This window comes from Aulostomus chinensis, chromosome 5, assembly GCF_037954235.1.
Source record: "Aulostomus chinensis isolate RoL2024-O1b breed Wild chromosome 5, RoL_Achi_v1.0, whole genome shotgun sequence".
In the NCBI taxonomy this organism is placed as follows: Eukaryota; Metazoa; Chordata; class Actinopteri; order Syngnathiformes; family Aulostomidae; genus Aulostomus; species Aulostomus chinensis.
Genome location: NC_141324.1, coordinates 12815518 through 12834701, shown reverse-complemented (window position 1 = coordinate 12834701; position 19184 = coordinate 12815518). Strand labels below are relative to the sequence as shown.

At 42.1% G+C, this 19184-nt stretch overlaps 1 protein-coding gene across 1 annotated transcript in view; it reads right to left on the bottom strand.

Annotated features, from left to right (window-relative positions):
• Positions 1 to 5451: 5451 nt before the first annotated feature.
• The window catches only part of ephb3a (eph receptor B3a), a 32174-nt gene continuing 18441 nt past the window's right edge, over positions 5452 to 19184 (bottom strand). Inside the window, exons 8-15 of the mRNA XM_086203208.1 lie at positions 18903 to 19011; positions 18562 to 18614; positions 17626 to 17748; positions 16687 to 16934; positions 13144 to 13359; positions 12645 to 12794; positions 10937 to 11130; positions 5452 to 7146 (exon numbers count right to left, since the gene is read on the bottom strand). Coding sequence (XP_086059334.1) covers positions 7035 to 7146; positions 10937 to 11130; positions 12645 to 12794; positions 13144 to 13359; positions 16687 to 16934; positions 17626 to 17748; positions 18562 to 18614; positions 18903 to 19011 — 1205 coding nt within the window. The 3' untranslated portion in view covers positions 5452 to 7034. The remainder of the gene's footprint in view (positions 7147 to 10936; positions 11131 to 12644; positions 12795 to 13143; positions 13360 to 16686; positions 16935 to 17625; positions 17749 to 18561; positions 18615 to 18902; positions 19012 to 19184) is intronic.

Below are 19184 nucleotides of genomic sequence, written 5' to 3'. Positions count from 1 at the left end.
GATGGTTAAATCCAGCCAATACAATAACTATAAAATCAGAAAACCAACAGCCATTGTATTGATGGCTGGATATTTCTTGAAAGGGTTCTAACTGACAAGCCTGCATGTCTTTTTGCTAGGTTAACCCAGACAGCAAACTGGTTTTTGCAGCCCATGCCGATCCTGATTGTTTGACAGAATTTGAATGGGCAGATGTAGTCTAATGTTGATGAAGTTACAGCTGTGCGACCAAATTATTGGTATGCTACCTCCATATCTGGTCCGATCATGAGTTGTTTCATTATAGCACAGGGTGGTATCACCCATTTCATTTCTTTTCATCGGCACTCACCAAATGTATCCAACAAATACTCTTTTGTCTACAGCTAATCAATACTTAGACACATTACCATTTCCTTGCTGAAAAGTGTGTGTTGTCAGGGAAGGGGTATTATTACACTGCATCTTGGCATGAAGACATTTAAGTGAGTGAAGAGGCTTGTTCCCTAAAATGTACATTCTTTAACAGAATACAACTCAAAACTTAATGATCTTCCCAAAGTGTTTTTTGCCTCTCTAGTATTCACAATTAGGTGTTCTGAGCCCTTGAAGACTTTCTTCAACGCCACATCCCTTCTTTGGAACTCCAGAATGCAGAAAGAGTCAGACACGCACACTTAACTTGAAGCTAACATAATACAACACTAGGGAAGGGTTGTCATTAAATCGTTTCTTGCTCAAATCAAATAGCTAGTGAATAACTGAGCACTGGGGCGGTTTGCTGTTGTGTTCTTGCAGTAGCTGTTGTTAACTGTCATTCACCATTAGTTTCAAGCTAAATATAAGTGGCTGGCATAAAAGTGAAAATAAAAAAATACCCTTTGGGTGACCATATAACTTCAAAAGGACACATGATCCCCACCCGCTCAACCCTCCACCCTCCACCCTCCACCCTCCTTGCCCCCTTTGCCTGATATCATTTGCTCTGTGATGGTTCTCCTCAATCTGTAGGTCTTTGTGGCCCACAGCAGCATCCCTGGCAGCAACATGTATGTATGAGGTGTGGGTTGGGGGGGCGGGGGTGGAGTAGTATCAGCGAGTATCCCCTTCACTGATACTAACACCTCTCTAACCCGACAGGCTACTGACACCCGTTAATCAATGGACGGGGCTTCAGAGTCCATTTAATGAATCTCACACTGCAGAGATGCAGCCAGCAGCACACAGCAGAGGTGGAGAAGCCTTTCTGAGAATAAAGTGCACTGTCATGCTAATTATGAGCCACTGCACCACTCCAGGCTTTCAGGAAGAAAGTGCTAGCAGGTAAAATGTCTTTACCTCGGCAGACATGGACACTTCTCTTTAAAAGTGTTCCTGTGAGGTGACGTTTTTAATTAAATATGAACAAATCATTTGGGGGAAAATGGACAGTTTCTGTAATGAGATGTTTTGCTGCCTCCCTGGTTATAGTCGTCAATAGATGCAGCACTGCAGCAAAGACAAACATTTCAAAAATCAGAAGTGTAACACATGAAGAGGAGAGTAATGAATTACCTCCAACAAGATTTCCATTATCTGGTTCCAATTAATTGAAGATGTAATTCAGTTGTAATCCAGTTTCTAAAGGTTCTTTATATGTCATTGATATCTTTGAAGAGAATTTTTTTATGCCTTTTGTAAGTGAGATATAAATAACGAATTTGGGTATTTAAAGGGTGCGCGGCATGGTGGTGCACTGGTAAGTGCTGTTGCCTCACAGCAACAAGGTTCCGGGTTCGAGCCCTGTGTGAGTCTGCATGTTCTCCCTGTTCCTGTGTGGGTTCTCTCTGGTACTCCAGCTTCCTCCCACAGTCCAAAGACATCAAGAGGGGACGAGGCTGATTGATACTCTAAATTGACTGTAGGTGTGACTGTGAGTGTGAATGGTTGTCTGTCTCTATGTGTTGGTCCTGAGATGGACTGGTGACCTGTCCAGGGTGAACCCCGCCTCTCACCCATAGCCCCCCCCCCCCTCCCGCGACCCTTAACAGGATAAGTGGAAGACAATGGCTGGATGGATGGAGTTTATAAAGGTCAGACTATGGTGCACTACTTATGCATTGTTTCATGCTATGTGGAGGTTACAATTTAATTCTGCAAAGGGAGATTTTTCTCAATCTGGTACATAATATCAAACGAAATATGCATGAATAAAATTGGGGTTCACAAAGGGTTTGTAAAAATGAAACAACCCACATTGGTGGGGATGTTCTGAGTATGTTGCATAATGTTCCTCGAATGCCCTGAACTTTTGTTCTGAATTTTGTTCTTGAAATATCCTCTTCAGGTTATAAAAGTTCAAATGCCCCTGACTTTCGATTTTGGTCATTTTATGGTCACACACCACCAAGACGTTTTTGAGAGTAAAAAGTTTTGCAACAAATTCTATGTTAGAAGAACATTCTCATCACATACATCTGATGCAGGACTTGTAACATGCCCACAGTTCTGCAAAGGAGAGTGGAACTTTATTTCACACAACAGGAACGTTAAATTGGTTCGGAGAATGTTTAGCAGATAATTATGATGGGTCATTCCGTTTCGGTCCCTATCTCTCTTACCCCAATTATTCGAAGTGGTCAAGATGTGAAGTACTAACTAGATTCAGGTTGACAGTAAGAGAACATTGAGGAACAAAGTTGAAGTATAGTTTAAGGGAATAAAGAATGCTTCCACAAGGACTGAGCACATTGTTCCCATAGTGTAGGATAACACGGTGTTTCTGTAGAAGACCAAGAGGGAACACGCTACATTCATTTCCCCAAAGTGTTTCACTCTTTTTGTCCCTGAAAAGGCTCCCCTAACCTTTAAAGAACTCCACATTGCCAGTGTTACAGAATGATGTACTTCATACTCTACAACGATAGCCTTTAAAAAAAAAAAGGAAGTCATTGGCAGTCAAGGTCAAAGCAAAGATGATTTCAATAAACAGAGAACATTTTGGAGAGAGTCGTTTTCACCTGAGAGTCGTATAAATGCATCATTACATGTTATGTCTCATCATTGCTGCAGTTCTTGTCTGTGTGCCATGTTTCTTCCTTTTGCTGCCTTTACACCGTGACACTTGGCTGTGCAGTATTCCAGAATATTCAATTAAAATAGAATCAGTTTTATAGAAAGATTATTGCTGAAAAGACTTTGATTTCCATTTGTGCTTGCGGTGCAGAGATGCAGACATTCCTCCTCACATAGCGTGAAAAAGAGCTGGTATCAAGTCATTAGAAGCCTGATATTTTTGTGTCTCTCCTCAGTTTTGCCTTAGAACTGCACACGCTTCACCCTAAAGAGGGTCGTTTTCCATTGATGAGTCGGCACAGGCAGCTTCAGCATCACCACCAGCAAATCACTACTCTGTTAAAAGGCCCTGATGCGTAGCAAACTCTCCTGCCAAACCTCCTCGCTCCAAATCTGCCTGCTTGCAGACCCCCTGTAATTGGAGGCATTAAACTTGCTTTGGACAGGATGGAGAACGAGTGTTTTGAGATTGAAGGAGAACCGACTGGCACATTCAGAAGGGGTACACAAGTAGATGCAGCTAAATCTGGCAAATCACTGCCAATCCACCAGATCTAAGAGTCAAGGGGTGGGGGTTGTGGAGCAGTATAAGTGTGTAGTTACACGTATGAATATGCATATGTGTGTTTGCAGCGTGCCTCTCTTTGTGCCCTGTCTTGGCTCGTGTTTGCGTGTGATTATGTGCATCCAATCTAATAGCTGAGCCGCAGTTAATCTCACGGTAATCGTGGCTATCGCTCTGGTGATGTAGGGATTTGACGTCGAACTGCAAACTGTCAGGTCACTGACGAGCAACCAGCAGCCATGAAATAAAAACTGTCATCCTGCCATCACACCCTCAGTTTTCTCTCCACCAAGCACGCTCATTAAAATGTCTGTGAGAAACTGTCTCGACTGATTTTTCATCACTTAATGGTGTGTAATATGTTAATGAGATATTTTCCTTTAGGTTTGCTGCCATTTTGCATCATCTTTAAGAAGCAGCAGTGTTGAATATTACTATCCAGCTCTGCTTCGGTGGAAGGCTGCAGACGTTTTCCCTACTGAGCACTGAACCAGACGCTGGAAAAGCTTCAAATGTTTCATGGTAAACAGGATGCAAAGTCGAACTTTTGACATTGTGTCAGATCTGAGAGGCAATGGAGAACGTTTAAAATATCCCCGTCTGCGTTTTTGACAATGGGCTTCCATAAAATAGGGCAGTTTTTTTCTCTGGAAGGCTTCCTCCTTATCTTCTTGCTTCCATCAAAGCAAAAACGCAGCTATACTACCACTAAGTGTCTATCTGTAAAGCTTTGACACAAATAATAAATGCCACACTTGGAGGGTCACCCAGTGGGATTACATGCAGTGGCTCCATGTCTGCATAAATTGTACATTTCAATCTGTGTGTTTCGGAGGACATTTGCATTGACCCAGTGAAGACGCGCTCTGTGACAGCAGCAGAGAACATATAAAGAACAAGACACCAACTTCCATTTGCTGCCTGAGACTGGACTTAGTAGACTAAAGTACAATACAAATTATGTACAACATTAAAATGGACTATGACTGCTCAGTGTTCGGATATTTTTTAAAAGGAAGATAGCTAATGAGAGGAACATTTATAATGGGAAAACAAAATATGTTAACAAATGGTGAAACAAAACAGGCAAACAAAACTATAAGAATAACTCGATCATGAAATACGCTTTGGAAAAATTGAAGTTTATATGTACACACTGGTAATGTTAAAATAAATGATCAGTCATTGATCTGTTTTATTGTTGCCATGAACATCCTTTTGTGATGATTATGTTATGTAAGGTAAGAGGCGGAGGTGTTAGCGTTCCCTTCAGCCTACAGGCCTTGGTTTACTAATGAGAATTCTCAAGTTTTTTTCTTCATTTCGTTTTGTCCATTGACAATGAACTGAAAAAATAACCAGACAAGTTAGCGCAATGAATGGTAGCATTTCTTTGTCCAAAGTCATCAAGCCGACCATGATTAGTTGCAGCAGTCAATTTGGAAGTTGTCAACAAAGGTTTTTTTGTTTCGGTTGACTGAGGTTCCACGGAGGCTTCTTTAAGGTGAATGTAATGCAAAACCCTGGTTGCACTGAAACAAATAAATCACACCACTGCTGAGGTTTGTGCCGTGGCTGATAGTTTACACATGACATTTGGTGAAGCGACGTTAACTTTCCCTTTTCGACGCATTTCTAGCAAAACAGACTAAAATCCCCTCGTTACTTGGCAAGCGGCCTGTGATTAATCTTAAAACGTAATGAGTCAATGCAAAGCTGCTGTAATATTCTGACTGAGGAGGTAAAACACACTTGCTATTCCTTCTTTTCATCCCTCGGCCGGATGAGAGAAGACCTGAAACTTCAGCCTGGTGAACACTCACAGAAATCAAAGAGAATACCAGAGACCTGTTTAATAATTTATTTGCATATGATTATCGTAAAAATACTGAAAGAGCAATGCTTATTTTTGTTCTAGTTTTCTGGCATTTTTTTGAACAATCTAATACACCTTTTAATTGCACAGGAAAAAGTCTGCCCTAACAGACACACATGTTCTTCTTTCATTGTGACATACAGTATAGTTTCAGATATGTAAAGACCATTGAACTGTAATCTCTCCTATTATTTGCTCCTTGACAATAAACAAACAAGCGTGTAAACAAGGGTCACAGAGAGGCTGACGTCAGGTCAGATAGTTGTAAATGGTCTAATAGAAATATAGTGTTTAAATACAGCTGGCATGCTGAAGACACATGTCAGGAGAAATGAACCCATGAGCTTTACAACAATGTTTGTATGTCAGGTCAATATTAAGGTTGTAAAGCTTTTGTCTGTATAGTGACCTTTACAATTTCAACACGTTTGCCAAAGTAAGATATAAAATTCTGCACTATCACAGGAGCTTTTCATGTAAAAAAACAAAAAAACAACAAACAAAAAAAACTGCAATCTCCTTTTTTTTGGTTCTGTCTGAACAGAAGTTTTCCATCTCATCTCATTCATTCATGTCTGTCTGCTTAGTTAATGTATGAAAAAACACAAGCATTGCAATAAAAAACATTAAGCCCCTGTAAAAAAAACACAAAAACACCTCTCTGCAAGGATCCGTCATAACTTAGCATTCAAAACAATGCGTATATGAATCAAATTAGAAAACATGGACGTTAAAAGTCCATACAGCAAAATGCCACCAAAAGCAACATTTAATGTGGAACTTATTGGTATGTCTGCTTGATTTTTCTCATGAAGACAATTCCACTTTGGCATGCACATGACGTGTCCCGCACAGTGTCAATAATGTCTCCCCTCCTGGTGGAGAGACGACGTGAAGACTTGGATGCTTTGTACAGAATAGTAACACGTATATCTCCCATTACATGTGGAAGACAGTATAAGAGGAAGCGGATTAAAGTTTGTTTTTTTTTTTGTTTCCAAAAAAGCAAAACAGTAAAAGAATGAATATAATAGGTTGGGTAAAAAACAAAAAAACTGAAGGTCTATAGAGCTGTCATTAAGCAAACGTTTGCTTTCATCTTGGCACTGTTGTGTCTCTCTAGACATTGATTCCTCTTGTGTGTGTATGCGTGTGTATGCCTGTGTGTATGCCTCTGTGTGTGTGTGTGTGTGTGTGTGTGTGTGTGTGTGTGTGTGTGTGTGTGTGTTAGCTCTCTTGAAGAGAAGGAAAGCCTGATTCCCAACCAGCAGAAAAAACATGCAGACATGCAAACACAACCTGAGAGGGGCGGTAAGAAGTTTGGCTTTATGTCAACAGTCACAAATCCACAAGTGTCAAATAATAAACACACACACCGCAATGGAACGTTCTCTTTTAACGGACATTAAATCTCCAGTTGCTCCTGGAAAGAAATCTCCAAAGTGGTCCTCTCTCCGGAGCTGGAGCTTCCTTCTTTCATCTTTTTATTTTACAACAGGCTCTTCATGTCAGAGTTCCTAGGTAGTTTATTTCACTCTGTATCCCTCCGGTTGCAGTGGCTCACACTCGAATGGGAAGAGTTTGGCTCATCTGTTGCCTAACGATTTCCTGGCTGCTCTCTGGACTCTTCCTGTTGTGTCCCGGCAGTGTCCCTCCGAGCCGCAGCAGGTCCCTGCCAACACAAAGACACACAGGTCAGAAGCAGGTTCACGTCCTCTTTAAACAAGAGATACAGCTCATTATTGCTGCTCTAAGTGCTCCCGGCCAGTAGCTAAAGGTCCAATCTATCTTAGTGTGACTGGTATACACCATGGTTACAACCTGCGGCACCACCACAGTAAACTGAATGCTGCTGATCCCCCCTTATCCAACTCAAATGCCAAATCAAATCTATCTTTTCATTTTTAATAAAAGTTCAACATAATTTTCAACTCTCTGGGAAAAAGCACTGCAGAGACGGTGTCCTTTGTTCCAAGGCCAGTGTCCTTGTTTTAGGCCCTTGTGGCTGAAGATACTTTACAAATAGCACCGCACCTCATATCCCCCCCCCCCCTCTCTCTCTCTCTCTCTCCTTCCATTATCTGCCTCAACATCACTGAGCAGCCAATGGCAGGTGAGGAGCAGCAGCGGCGATATGTTCGGGTGTGCAGGAGATGCTCTGTAAATCATGCTCTGACAACACAATCCCTTCTCTCTCCCGCTCCATCTCCGACTATCTCTTGCTGTTGCATACAGATGAGGCCATAAATTAATCATTGGCATGTCATCTGCACACAGTGACACGTAGCATAACATGCATACACACACACACGCACGCACACACACACACACACACACACACATCCCTTTCCTTATTTGCCTATCGCAGCATCGGGTACGCCCTCCCCTGATGCATTAAAAAGCTCATTAGCAACCTAATTAAACACATTCCTCTCTTTTAGCTTCTCCTCAATCTCCCTTATTACTCACACTTCATCACCTCCTGCTTTTCCACATCAGCAGCTCTGGCTGCTGTCTGTCCTATCACCCACATTCCAGCATCCAGCCAAGTATTGGGGGAATTAAACCGAGGTCAGCCATTACATTTCCACACACAATTAGCCTCACTGAGCCCCAATCCTGGCATAGGAATTGCCCTTGGGGCTCAGTGTTGGAGTGAAACTGTGAGCCAAGGAGCTGGCACAAGACCTGGGTACTCTAAGTGTGATTCTGCCTTTTGTGCCGGTCGGAAGCAGGAAACTATTACATAGTCAGAGAGTTGAGGATGTGTGCTTGATTCATTATACATCACTGCAGAGCTGAGAATGGGGCATCAACACCAGCAGCAATCATACTGTTGAGTGGGTGCCAAGCTAACAAAACTCAGAACAAACACATCAGCAGGGACATTCAAAGTCACAAAACAACGCTGAAGAGCAACTCATCATGGTGAGGACGGACACCTATCAATGAGTTAACTCCTACACTTCCAAGAGAAGTGTCAGTGAAGAAGAGGCAGACGTCTGTCTGGCAACAAAGCCCTTCAGCTCAGAGAAGTACTCTCTCAAATGGACTGAAAGCATAAAACAAAACAAACCCAACAAGCTCGTGCTCCTCTTTAGGCCAGCTATAATTTTTTTACTGCAACATCTTATTCCAACAACCCAGTGGCGCAGCTCTTTCTACGACGTTGAGTCTTCATCCTCCACTTCACAGCTGTCATAAACAATAGAAGGGACAATTTCACACAAGGTGAAAGGGAGGGAATTGCATCACCCTTTTTATGTTTGCACAGTTCTGCTGCTTTTGTGGAAAAAACTTCAAAAGCCTTGTGCATATATTTTCCACAAAGATAGCGGCCAAGTCAGCCAACAGCACAAACAAAAATGGCACAGCCAGCTGCAGCCGAACAGCCAATAAAGGCTGACATGATCAGAGGGGAGGGATGTACACTGTACTGAATATGTACTTTGAGAGTTGCACAAATACTGTGATAGACACAGATACATTTTCAATTCCCCTACTTGCTAATATTATTTGGAAAAAGATGTCTCTGCTCCGTCAAATCACATCACGGTTAATGGCCAAACAAAAAGATTCTGTAAACCAGGCAGAGGGCTCACCATTCCTGGCAATCAGTAAAGGAGATGCTAATACTGAGGAAGAGGAGAATTACAATTACAATGTTACAAAAAAATTATTCTATGCAAAATGACACCAATAGGCCCTTTAATTCTGACGCGTCATTACAAGACAAACACTTTATAACAATAGTTGTGTCTCTGGTATTGTGCACTGGAATTGATGTGACATAATAACTAGAAAGAGATCATCAATTTATTGGTCACATCTGTGTTTGCCCTGCTGTGTCATGAAAAGAATCCATATCAGGGTGGGTGTGTGGGGTTCGGAGGCAACTTTGACCAACTGCAAGCGCAAAATACAAAACATACGACTCATACTACTGCTATAACTACTACTACTTCTACTGCTCTAAGTACTACTAATAATCCATCCATCCATCCATTTTCTGTACTGCTTATCTGTTAAGGCTCGGGGGGCTGGAGCCTATCCCAGCTGACATTGGGTGAGGGGCGGCGTTCACCCTGGATGGAGCGCCAGTCCATCGCAGGGCCATCAAGAGCAATTAGAGGTTCAGTATCTTGATACTTCAACATGGTCACCGGGGCAAGTGAGGATCGAACCAGCGACCCTTCAGCTGCTAGATGGCCACTCTAACTCTGAGGGTTAGTGCTGCTGCCCCTCAACAACAACAACAACAACAACAATAATAATAATAATAATAATGAAGTACCTTCTGGCTCAGGCCCAAATAATAAGAAGAAGAAGAAGAAGAAGAAGAAGAAAAGGATAAATTACGTTTTATGCTGTTTTTAATGAGGTAAAAATGTTCTTTAATCAACTAGGATCCGAATAAAATCTAAATGTGTGCAGGGCATCAGTTGGGTTGATTGAAACAAGAAAAAACTGAAGAAGCAGAGAAAAAAGACATTTGAACAGAAAAATATGTGTTCTCTATTTGCCCAACACCCTTTAGTTTGAGTTTGGGCCCTCCAAATGAAAACGTCTGGGCTCTTCTGGTCTACATCATGAAAGCATCACTATAGGCCCTTTTCACAGCAGCCATTTGAACAGGTCATGGTAAACACAGGTGTAATTAATAACTTAAAGTATGGCCTTGGTCCAGTTAGGCGGGCCCCATCTTATATGGGGACCAATCAGACCGGCTGTGAAACTAAATAGAACAGGACAGTAATTAATTGGATCAGTTACACCTGCTAATTGTACCATTAATGAATATTAGGTATAAGAGTGCATTTGCCGCATTAAAGGGAACCTCCAGTTTAACCACGCCCACTTTCTGTGTTCTCTTGCATCCAAAGATCATTTTGAACTGGTACAAATCTTGATTACAGATCCAATGCTCATTTGTTTTCAAACGCTAAAGAAGGTCTATTTTAAGTGTCTGTATTTAAAGTTGACTGCTGGTAGAACAGCTGAAAACACACTTCTTTTAATGTAGGTTCCTCTAAAAATGTCCAGATTTTGCAATCTAATGTTGCACCCTAATTATTTGGCACAGACCTCATAGACAGTAAGTCCTAACACAAACTTGCAATGGTGGGAACAGCAGAATTCTTTGTGGAAAAAAAAGGTTCTCAGGGTCTGTGTGGAGTCTGCATGTTCTCCCTGTTCCTGCGTGGGTTCTCTCTGGTACTCCAGCTTCCTCCCACAGTCCAAAGAATGCAAATGAGGACGAGACTAATTGATACTCTAAATTGACCGTAGGTGTGACTGTGAGAGCGAATGGTTGTCTGTCTCTATGTGTGGCAGCAGGGATAGGCTCCAGACCCCCACAACCCTAAACAGGATAAGCAGTAGAAAATGGATGAATGGATGGATGGAGTTAAAACTGCTCCACTGGTTTCAGGTTTCAAGGCAGCTGCTGGCTATCAACTCACCCTGAATAGGTGCTGGTCACCACCTTGAGGCTGGCGGCATTGCGGAGCAGCTTGTCCAGGGTGCTGACGATGCGTGAAAACTTGGGCCTTAGGTTTCTTTCTTTCATCCAGCACTCTAGCATCAGCTGGTGCAGCACCATGGGACAGTCCATAGGTGGGGGCAGCCGATAGTCCTGCTCTACTGCTGTCATCACCTGAATGACAGAAAACCAGGATTGAAAACATGGAATTCCCAGTAACTTTGATATGGAAACCATTCCTGCCAGTAGAGGATCACAGACAGATTAAAACTTAGCCTCAGTAATGCAATTTTTCCAGTTAATTCTTAAGTCAAAATCAAGAAAAAGCAAAAACTCAGAATAAGATATTAAGTGCAATTGTCAAGTCATAATTTTGAAATAAAAATGATCAATTTTATAATGAAATCAGAATAGTGGGAATATCTGTCAAATAAATGACCTTTTAAATCTTATTTTTTTTATACTGACAAAGGTAAACTTCTCCACTTTAGGTTTGGCGTGAGGTAAAGTATGGTAACGTTTAAAGAGTCAATTCATCGTAAAGAGCGATAACCTAATGAGTACGAAAGAGCAACTACAGCTCCATCCACATCAAATTCATAGTCAGCCTCATTTCTTATACAAAGTATCAACCCACAACATAATCCATACAGGCAGAATCAGGCTTTATTTATTTTGTGTCGATCCTTTGTTAGTGTGGTGGAAAATCACTCCGCACACACTGTATTATATCCTACATGAGACAGTTTCCTTGCTCATGCTGTCACATATTACAATCTTCTTTTTAGTATCTTTTCAAGACTAGAAAAACAACATTCTCAAGTGATTGATAGGAGACACAATAAGTGGAGGTTGAACACGTTCCCTCATTCTTTGGGTTTTTGCTCAGGCATCTCCTTCCATAAGACCTGTGTGGGTTTTAACTCCCCGCAACAATAAAAAATTGCCATTTGGGAAAAACAAAGCATTTTTCTGCTGCACTCCTCTTCTCCTGCTGCTTCTCCTTTGATTTTTTTTTATGTCGTGCTTCTCGTCTGCAAGCACCTCTGTTTATAGCTTGTGTTTGTTGACTCTGTTGCTTATTGAGCGGCGACTGTAGCACAAAGGCTAGCGGGAACAATACTGGGCCTCTACTTTGATACTTTCATTACTGCATGTGGGTTTTGTTATGAAAGTTATACATACATTACAGGCATTTTTCATTTGTTGCTTTATTGCTATCAGCATTATAAGTCTCTGTTTGAAGCACAATACAGAGCAGGTACTCCTCAGAGAGTTAAGGGAAGGTGTGTACAGTGCTTTTCTCAGAAAAGAGCAGTTTTCTTTTTCTTTGCTGCAAACTCGCTGCTGCAGCAATCGCGTATGTTTGGTGCAGATAGCTTAACAACAGCCCTAAAAAAGTATGCCTTTGAGTGTATGTCTGTGTGTGTGTCAGATGAGAGCTTTGCTGTATGGATTTGTAGGAGGTGGGCCGGCTAAGGTTGTAAATAAGGTGGTGAAAAGTAAAACACAGGCACACAGCTGCACCAGCATCTGCGGAGAGGAGATAAATACAGCAGAACAGGCCGTGGTCCGGTGGGATGCTGGAAATCAAACGGCCGCACTGAAACTCCCAGCAAGCACTAAACTTAGACGTACAACTCCCTGCATGTGCCTTTGGTCTATCGATATGCAACATGTCAACTCACATCCTGGTTACTCATATCCCAGTATGGCCTCTCTCCATACGACACCACCTCCCACATAACGATGCCGTAACTCCACACGTCACTGGCTGAGGTGAACTTCCTGAAGGCGATGGCCTCGGGCGCCGTCCACCGTATGGGAATCTTCCCTCCCTGCTCACACACGTATAGAGGGGGATGGTATGAATATGCTGGGAGATGCTACAGTTATGTTGGCAGACAGCATGTGGACACACACACACACACACACACACACACACACACACACACATAAACACAAGCTAATGCAGATTTCACAGACTGTCTTGCACACTAACACAAATATTGGCACACAAGGCACAGTCACATAAGCATCCCAAGCACATGTGAAACAAGTGAAGTGGATCAAATTAACTCAATTAAACATGCACAGCATCTGCAAACAAAGGGGTCACGCGCACACACACACACACACACACACACACACACACACACACACACACACACACACATTAATACTGACCAAGGAGCTTGTGTAAGTGGGGTCAGCTGAAGTGTCATCCAGAAAGCGTGACAGACCAAAGTCTGAGACCTTGCAGACCAAGTTGCTGTTGACCAGGATATTCCGGGCGGCAAGGTCTCTGTGAACATAGTTCATGTCTGAAAGGTACTTCATCCCGGCTGCGATGCCGCGCAGCATCCCGACCAGCTGTGTCATCGTGAAACGTCCGTCGTTCAGCTATAAAGACACAGCAAGAGCAGAATGGGGGAGGTTGAGAGAAGAGGAGACAGTATTTAGTGAACAAAATGATCAAAAAAAGGGTGCTGAAATTTGAAGAAAGAGAAAGAAAGTGTTTAAGAGATGAGGGAGGGGATGCCAGAGACAGCCAATCAATCACTGAAGCCTCATAAACATGACATCTGTCAAGGCGGTTCATGGCTGCTCTTGACAGTCGCTGACAGCTGACCTTTTTAAAATCCTGTCCAATTAGCTGATTAATTTGACTCTTTACTGTCGTACTAAAGCCAAGAATGCTCAATATTGAAGCCAGACAAAAATGAAGAGTGTCTGCACCACTGAAATCTAAACTGGTGGGGATTTTTCATTCTGACAAACTAGTTGCAGGTACTGGCTGTGCGCAGAACGTGAAGTCTTCAGGCAAAGACCTTTGTTTGCATTTTGGTCCATTGGCTGAATTAGAACGACATGTTGCGCAAAGTTAATTTTCCCATTTCCCATTTAATTTGCAGAATCTGCTCTTTTATGTGAGGAGCCTGAAACAAATCTGAAATTTGAAGCATGAAGACAATCTGAGGGCTTTTATATACAGTTCTCCACATCTATGAAGCTCACAACAGTCGGACAAACTCAAGATTATAATAAATCAGCCCTCTTCAGCACTTAACTGTAAAACTAAAAATAGTAAATGGAATGTCAATATAAAATTAACTGACGAAAAAAAGAGCACTCCTGCGAAGCTGAAACACTGAGGCTTTTCTTTAGAGACCTGAATGCTAAACATGATGGAACTTGGAGAAGAAGAAAAAATCAATCCGTTCTTTGACTCCACAATAGCAAAGAACACAAGATGTGACATGACAAAAGCATAAACACTCTGCTTTGTAGTCTGCATGCCGCAGTGAATTCTGGCAGCAAAGGAAGCCAGGATGGATGGATGTTTAAACAGCCATGATTCATATCAGGCCTTCAGAGCCAAGCTGAGTTCATGCTGTGTGTTTCTGCATGTCTGTAATTTGTCCACATCTGCATATGTCGTGTGTGTGTTCACGTCTGCAGGGCCTTGAAGTACATGCTCCCATGTGTGTGACACGCATGGATTTCTTTTTTTTTTTTTTTTTTTTTTACACACATTTGAATGAGTTAACTCTATCATCTCCTCATTAGACCTGAGGTCTGGGTTGCACTGAGTCACAGGCAGTGTGACGGGGATGAGAACAATTCAGGCGGCCCCGGGATGTTGTTTTCTGCATTATTTGTAGAACAGCTGTCTGGAAGGAGCGAGTGAGATGGAGGGGAAGCCCAGGCTGGACACAAATACTTTCATCATCAATTCCTACTCTGATTTTTTTTTTTTTTTTTTAATTGCTGAAAAAAATTTGACAGCCAACAGAGAGTTTGTAGTAACACTAAAAATACTAAAGTTTAATGTTAAAAATGTGACCATAGTGGACAAATTATTATCCAATTATCTTAAATCACAATATCAACCACAGTTTTGTTGTTGTCCTTTTCAAATCGATGAATTTATTGTTCTGTAAAAATGCCTGGTACAATGCCTTCAAATATCTTGAAATTGCTTTTTTTTTTTTTTTTTTTGTCAGACCCATCATCAAAACCCAAATGACTCAAATAAAACTAAATTCTTAAGTCATTATGGTAAAGATCCCCTCCAAATAATAAAAAAATTAAAGCAGTAAACAAAGCTGTTGGATTAGTTATTCGCGTTTGACTTAAAATTTCTTGCCATTTTCTACTTGTCCCTCGTTGAAGAAATGTAAAATCTATGAATGATGACATCTTGCTTTGAGAGTCAAACTTATATTTATTATCGCATCGCCCAAATTTTCGGTCTTTGTGATTATCCCAGTTTGAATTTTGATGTCACCAGTCACCTCGAAGGTGTGCGCCTCATAACACTCCCCTTTATTAGCAAGGTTTGCATATGTGCTATGGTTGCATTGTTGTCAATATGATATCTAAAAGACAACTATAATCCCATTGTATAATCTGTCATTGCAGTGGCTGGCCAAAGGGTGTTTTGGGAGGCTGCCAGCACTGCTACACCTGCTGGCAATAAGTCAGGAAGTAAACAAACGAAGCGCTTGCAGATGATGTAAAACAGGGATTTTGAAGTGCTATGACCACACCGGAATTTAAAGGGACATCTGTTGATATGTTTACATGCCATTTAACGTGCAGCAGCGAATCAGCCACATCATTTAAAAGAATTAACGGGCATATGAACGAAAAATGCAGATGATAGCGTGTTAGCTGGGAGTTTGGGGAGCTATGAGCACACTATACCACAGTTAATTAGTCATATAGCCTAAAAACTGATGATAACCGTTTTAGTTTTCACTGCTAAATGTTGGTTTGGTGGTGTGCTAAGCTAATTTGTAGGATAAGAGGAGCGATAAGACGGAGAATTGAACAGGAAACCAATGGGAGTGTTTGTAAAGCTATTGCTAATGATGCAACATGTTAGCATTTACTCTGCCTGGGACAGAACAACACATTACACACTGTATGTAAGACAAGATGCACTGTTTCTAAATAATGAAAGAATAGGAAGACAACTGAACAGGAATTTCGCAGAAGGAATGCAGAAGTCGTGGGTGGCGACATGAAACCAAATAATCAAAAATACGCAATCCTCTGTTTTTGGTTTCTGAATATTTGTCAAGGGAGGCAAGTGATTGCAGAGCAGATATGTATGCCATAATAGACAGAAAAGAATAATTTCATGTCAATTTGACAAAATTGCATTGACTCACCAAAAGCATTACAATAAGCACATTCATCCAGCCAAACAGCTCCAGTAACTACACCTCTTCACAGTGCAACCATGCAGGAAAACACATCTTATTGAATGTAAATGACATGTAATAGCCCCCGCGCTGCTGGAAATGTACTATATGACACCTCATTTCTCATCCTGCCTTTGTTCAGCAATTGTGTAGGTGGTGCTGGGATGAACTGAAAACTGATCAGTAAAATATTCAGGAGTCGTACAAAGACTCACTAATACACTGAATCCAAAGGTCTGGTGTGCAACAGTTCTCCACCAGGAGTTCCAGCATTGGAAAACCTGTCAGCATCAGTCAGTTACGTCAAGCAGACAACGCCTGTCGACAACTGTTATATTGCACATTTAATCTCTATCACTCAGCAAGTGAGTGCCTCAGGGTGTTTTATGGCGAGTAATACATGTCGATAACCCAGAGGTGTCATGAGTGACTGTCAGCGTGTGTGTTCCTCTCAGCTTCGATACAAACAGAAAGCAATCTTCTCTGTCAGAGGTGTTGCACCTCCCACCAAGCTTACTCTGAGGAAGGAATCAAGTGCTCCGTTCTCCATGAATTCGGTGATGATGAGAACGGGACAGCTTCGTGTAAGCACACCCTCCAGTCGGATGACATTGGGATGGTCAAACTGCCCCATGATGGAGGCCTCAGCAAGGAAGTCCCGCCTCTGGCGTTCCGTGTAGCCAGCTTTTAGAGTCTTAATTGCCACCACCATCTCTCTGCGACCAGGCTGCTTTAACCGCCCACGGCACACCTCACCAAATTCACCTGGGGTAAAACAAGGGGGTGGGGGCCAGAGGAAGGGAGGTGGTGAGAGTGATGGGGGAGAAGGGTTGAGTGAGCAGAGGAAAGAGGACGGGGGTACAGGAAGTTGGAGAAAGTGCAGGGACAGGGAAGTTTACTGGTCGGATTCGGGAGTGAATGAGCTCATTTGAGAGAGTCGGCGGTCGACTTCAACTGTGGAGAAGGATCAAAAAGATGATAGGAAAGGAGGCAGACAGGCAGGAGGTCAAGGGTCAAAGATGTTGGGGAGAGAGGGAGTGACCGGTATCGATCGAATATGCAGCCTGGGAGCAGTGTAGGGAGAGAGAGGACGGGCGAGGAACTTGGGGGGTTTGTATTTGGTGCCTGAGTACAAATGTTTGCAAGGGAGAGAGAGAGAAAGAGACATAAACACAGAGAGGGAGGAAGATTGAACCAACACCAGCAGACCGTCATTTGAGGTTAAGTTAGAACACAACATGCTGCTGGAGAGAAATACAACAGACTATGGGGAGGAGACCTACCGAGGGGATTTTCAGTTCAATCTTTCCCACCCACAGCTCTCATGCCCACTCTGAATCCTAACTCTTTTCTCCCTTAGAGGGTGTCTCGCTGAACCTACCTCCAATTCCAATAAATGATTAATAAACTGTAATCAATCTCTGTCACCTTGAACAAAAACAATGGCATTGTTTACCTGCACCAATGACTTCTTCAATCTTCACGCAGGAGATGTCAATTTCTTTGGCAAACTCGTGAATGGCATCATTAGGGTCCTCATAGGTGAAAGGATCAATATAGACTTTAACTCCTGGAGAAACTGAGATGGAGAAATCAACAACAAAAAAAACACAAGAAATCAAAATATATCAATATTCAGCACAAATAAAAGACTTCACAAAAATGTAATGTGATTATTTGGACTAAAGTGACTCTTAAACGACAGATGTTAGCTGAGAAGATTCATTTCTACAGTCACTTCAAAGCTACAGCCTAAACTGGTTAGCCAGGCATACTAATTAACTCACTAATTAACACTTTGCTGTTGATTGATACCTTGCTGGCTCAGCCTCTATAGTTTTCTCTATTTATGGCTTAAATAGACTGGTAATGAGGCTAACTTTGCACTATTTCCAGTTTTATACCAAGCTAAGCTAAGCTAAGGTAGCGTCATTTAACACAGAGATGTGGAAGGGATGGCAGCAAGAAAGCCAAATATCATAATTCCTAAAATATCAAAACATTTCTTGCATCAAATGGAATTTTTCTGAGCTCGGTTATACCGTCATTAGGTCTTCAAATTCTACTCGTGAAGATTCCCAGTTATGCGAGTCATGGTTGTCAAATGAGGGTGAAAACAAGGGCATCAGGACTAAATAGAGATCTCTCCCCTTCTGCTTTTGAGACCTGAAGATTTGATTAAATGCTGAATTTAAAACTTTAAAAGGCAGCTATAAGCATATCTTATGAAGTTAACAAAGTCCATTCTGACCCCGTAGTCTGTGTGACCACAGACATGGTTTCTTGTCTCGGTCAGGTGATTGAATAATTGATTGAATCAGTCGGTTAAATGTACTGGCATGACCAATAAACCGCGGAGGAGACGGTTCCCAAGCAGAACACACAGACTCACTGTATTGCTGCAGTTTCTCGGTGTACTCCAGCTCCGAGCCACTGCGCTGCTTCCTGTAAACAAGCATCACATAAACGAAGTCACATTCAGATCATGGGGCCTGAACCCTTCCAGGTACAGAATTCTAGGGTTTTTTCCACTCCATCACATACTGGGGAAGCAAGGCACAGAGTTCTCTTGATTTTTTTTTTTTTAATTTCCAGAGCTTCCCTTTGAAGGTAAAGAGTAAGCATACACTCTTTGAAAGCATGTAAAAATTTAATGAGCCTCTTTGTTCAGACTCTAATTAACAAAATGAAACATGTACTTCGGGCCGTCTGTAATAAAAATCAAACACTTACTTAAGGCAGACAACAGCGATTACCACCAAGGCAACAATGACCACCAGACCTGCGGAGGCCGAGCCAATGATGAGAGGCAGCTGGTCCTGCACCGACTTCTGAGGGTCACCTGGACCAAATAACACACAGGAATAATGACTAAATAAGAGCCAAAGCACTACTCCAGGGATTAGAGGGTGTCCCGCACTGCATGGGTAATGGCAGCCATAAAAACTATTAAGCTTCGACCCTCATCAAGAAAACTGTAGCAGCAGATCATCAAGAACAGAAACAGAGAAGTTG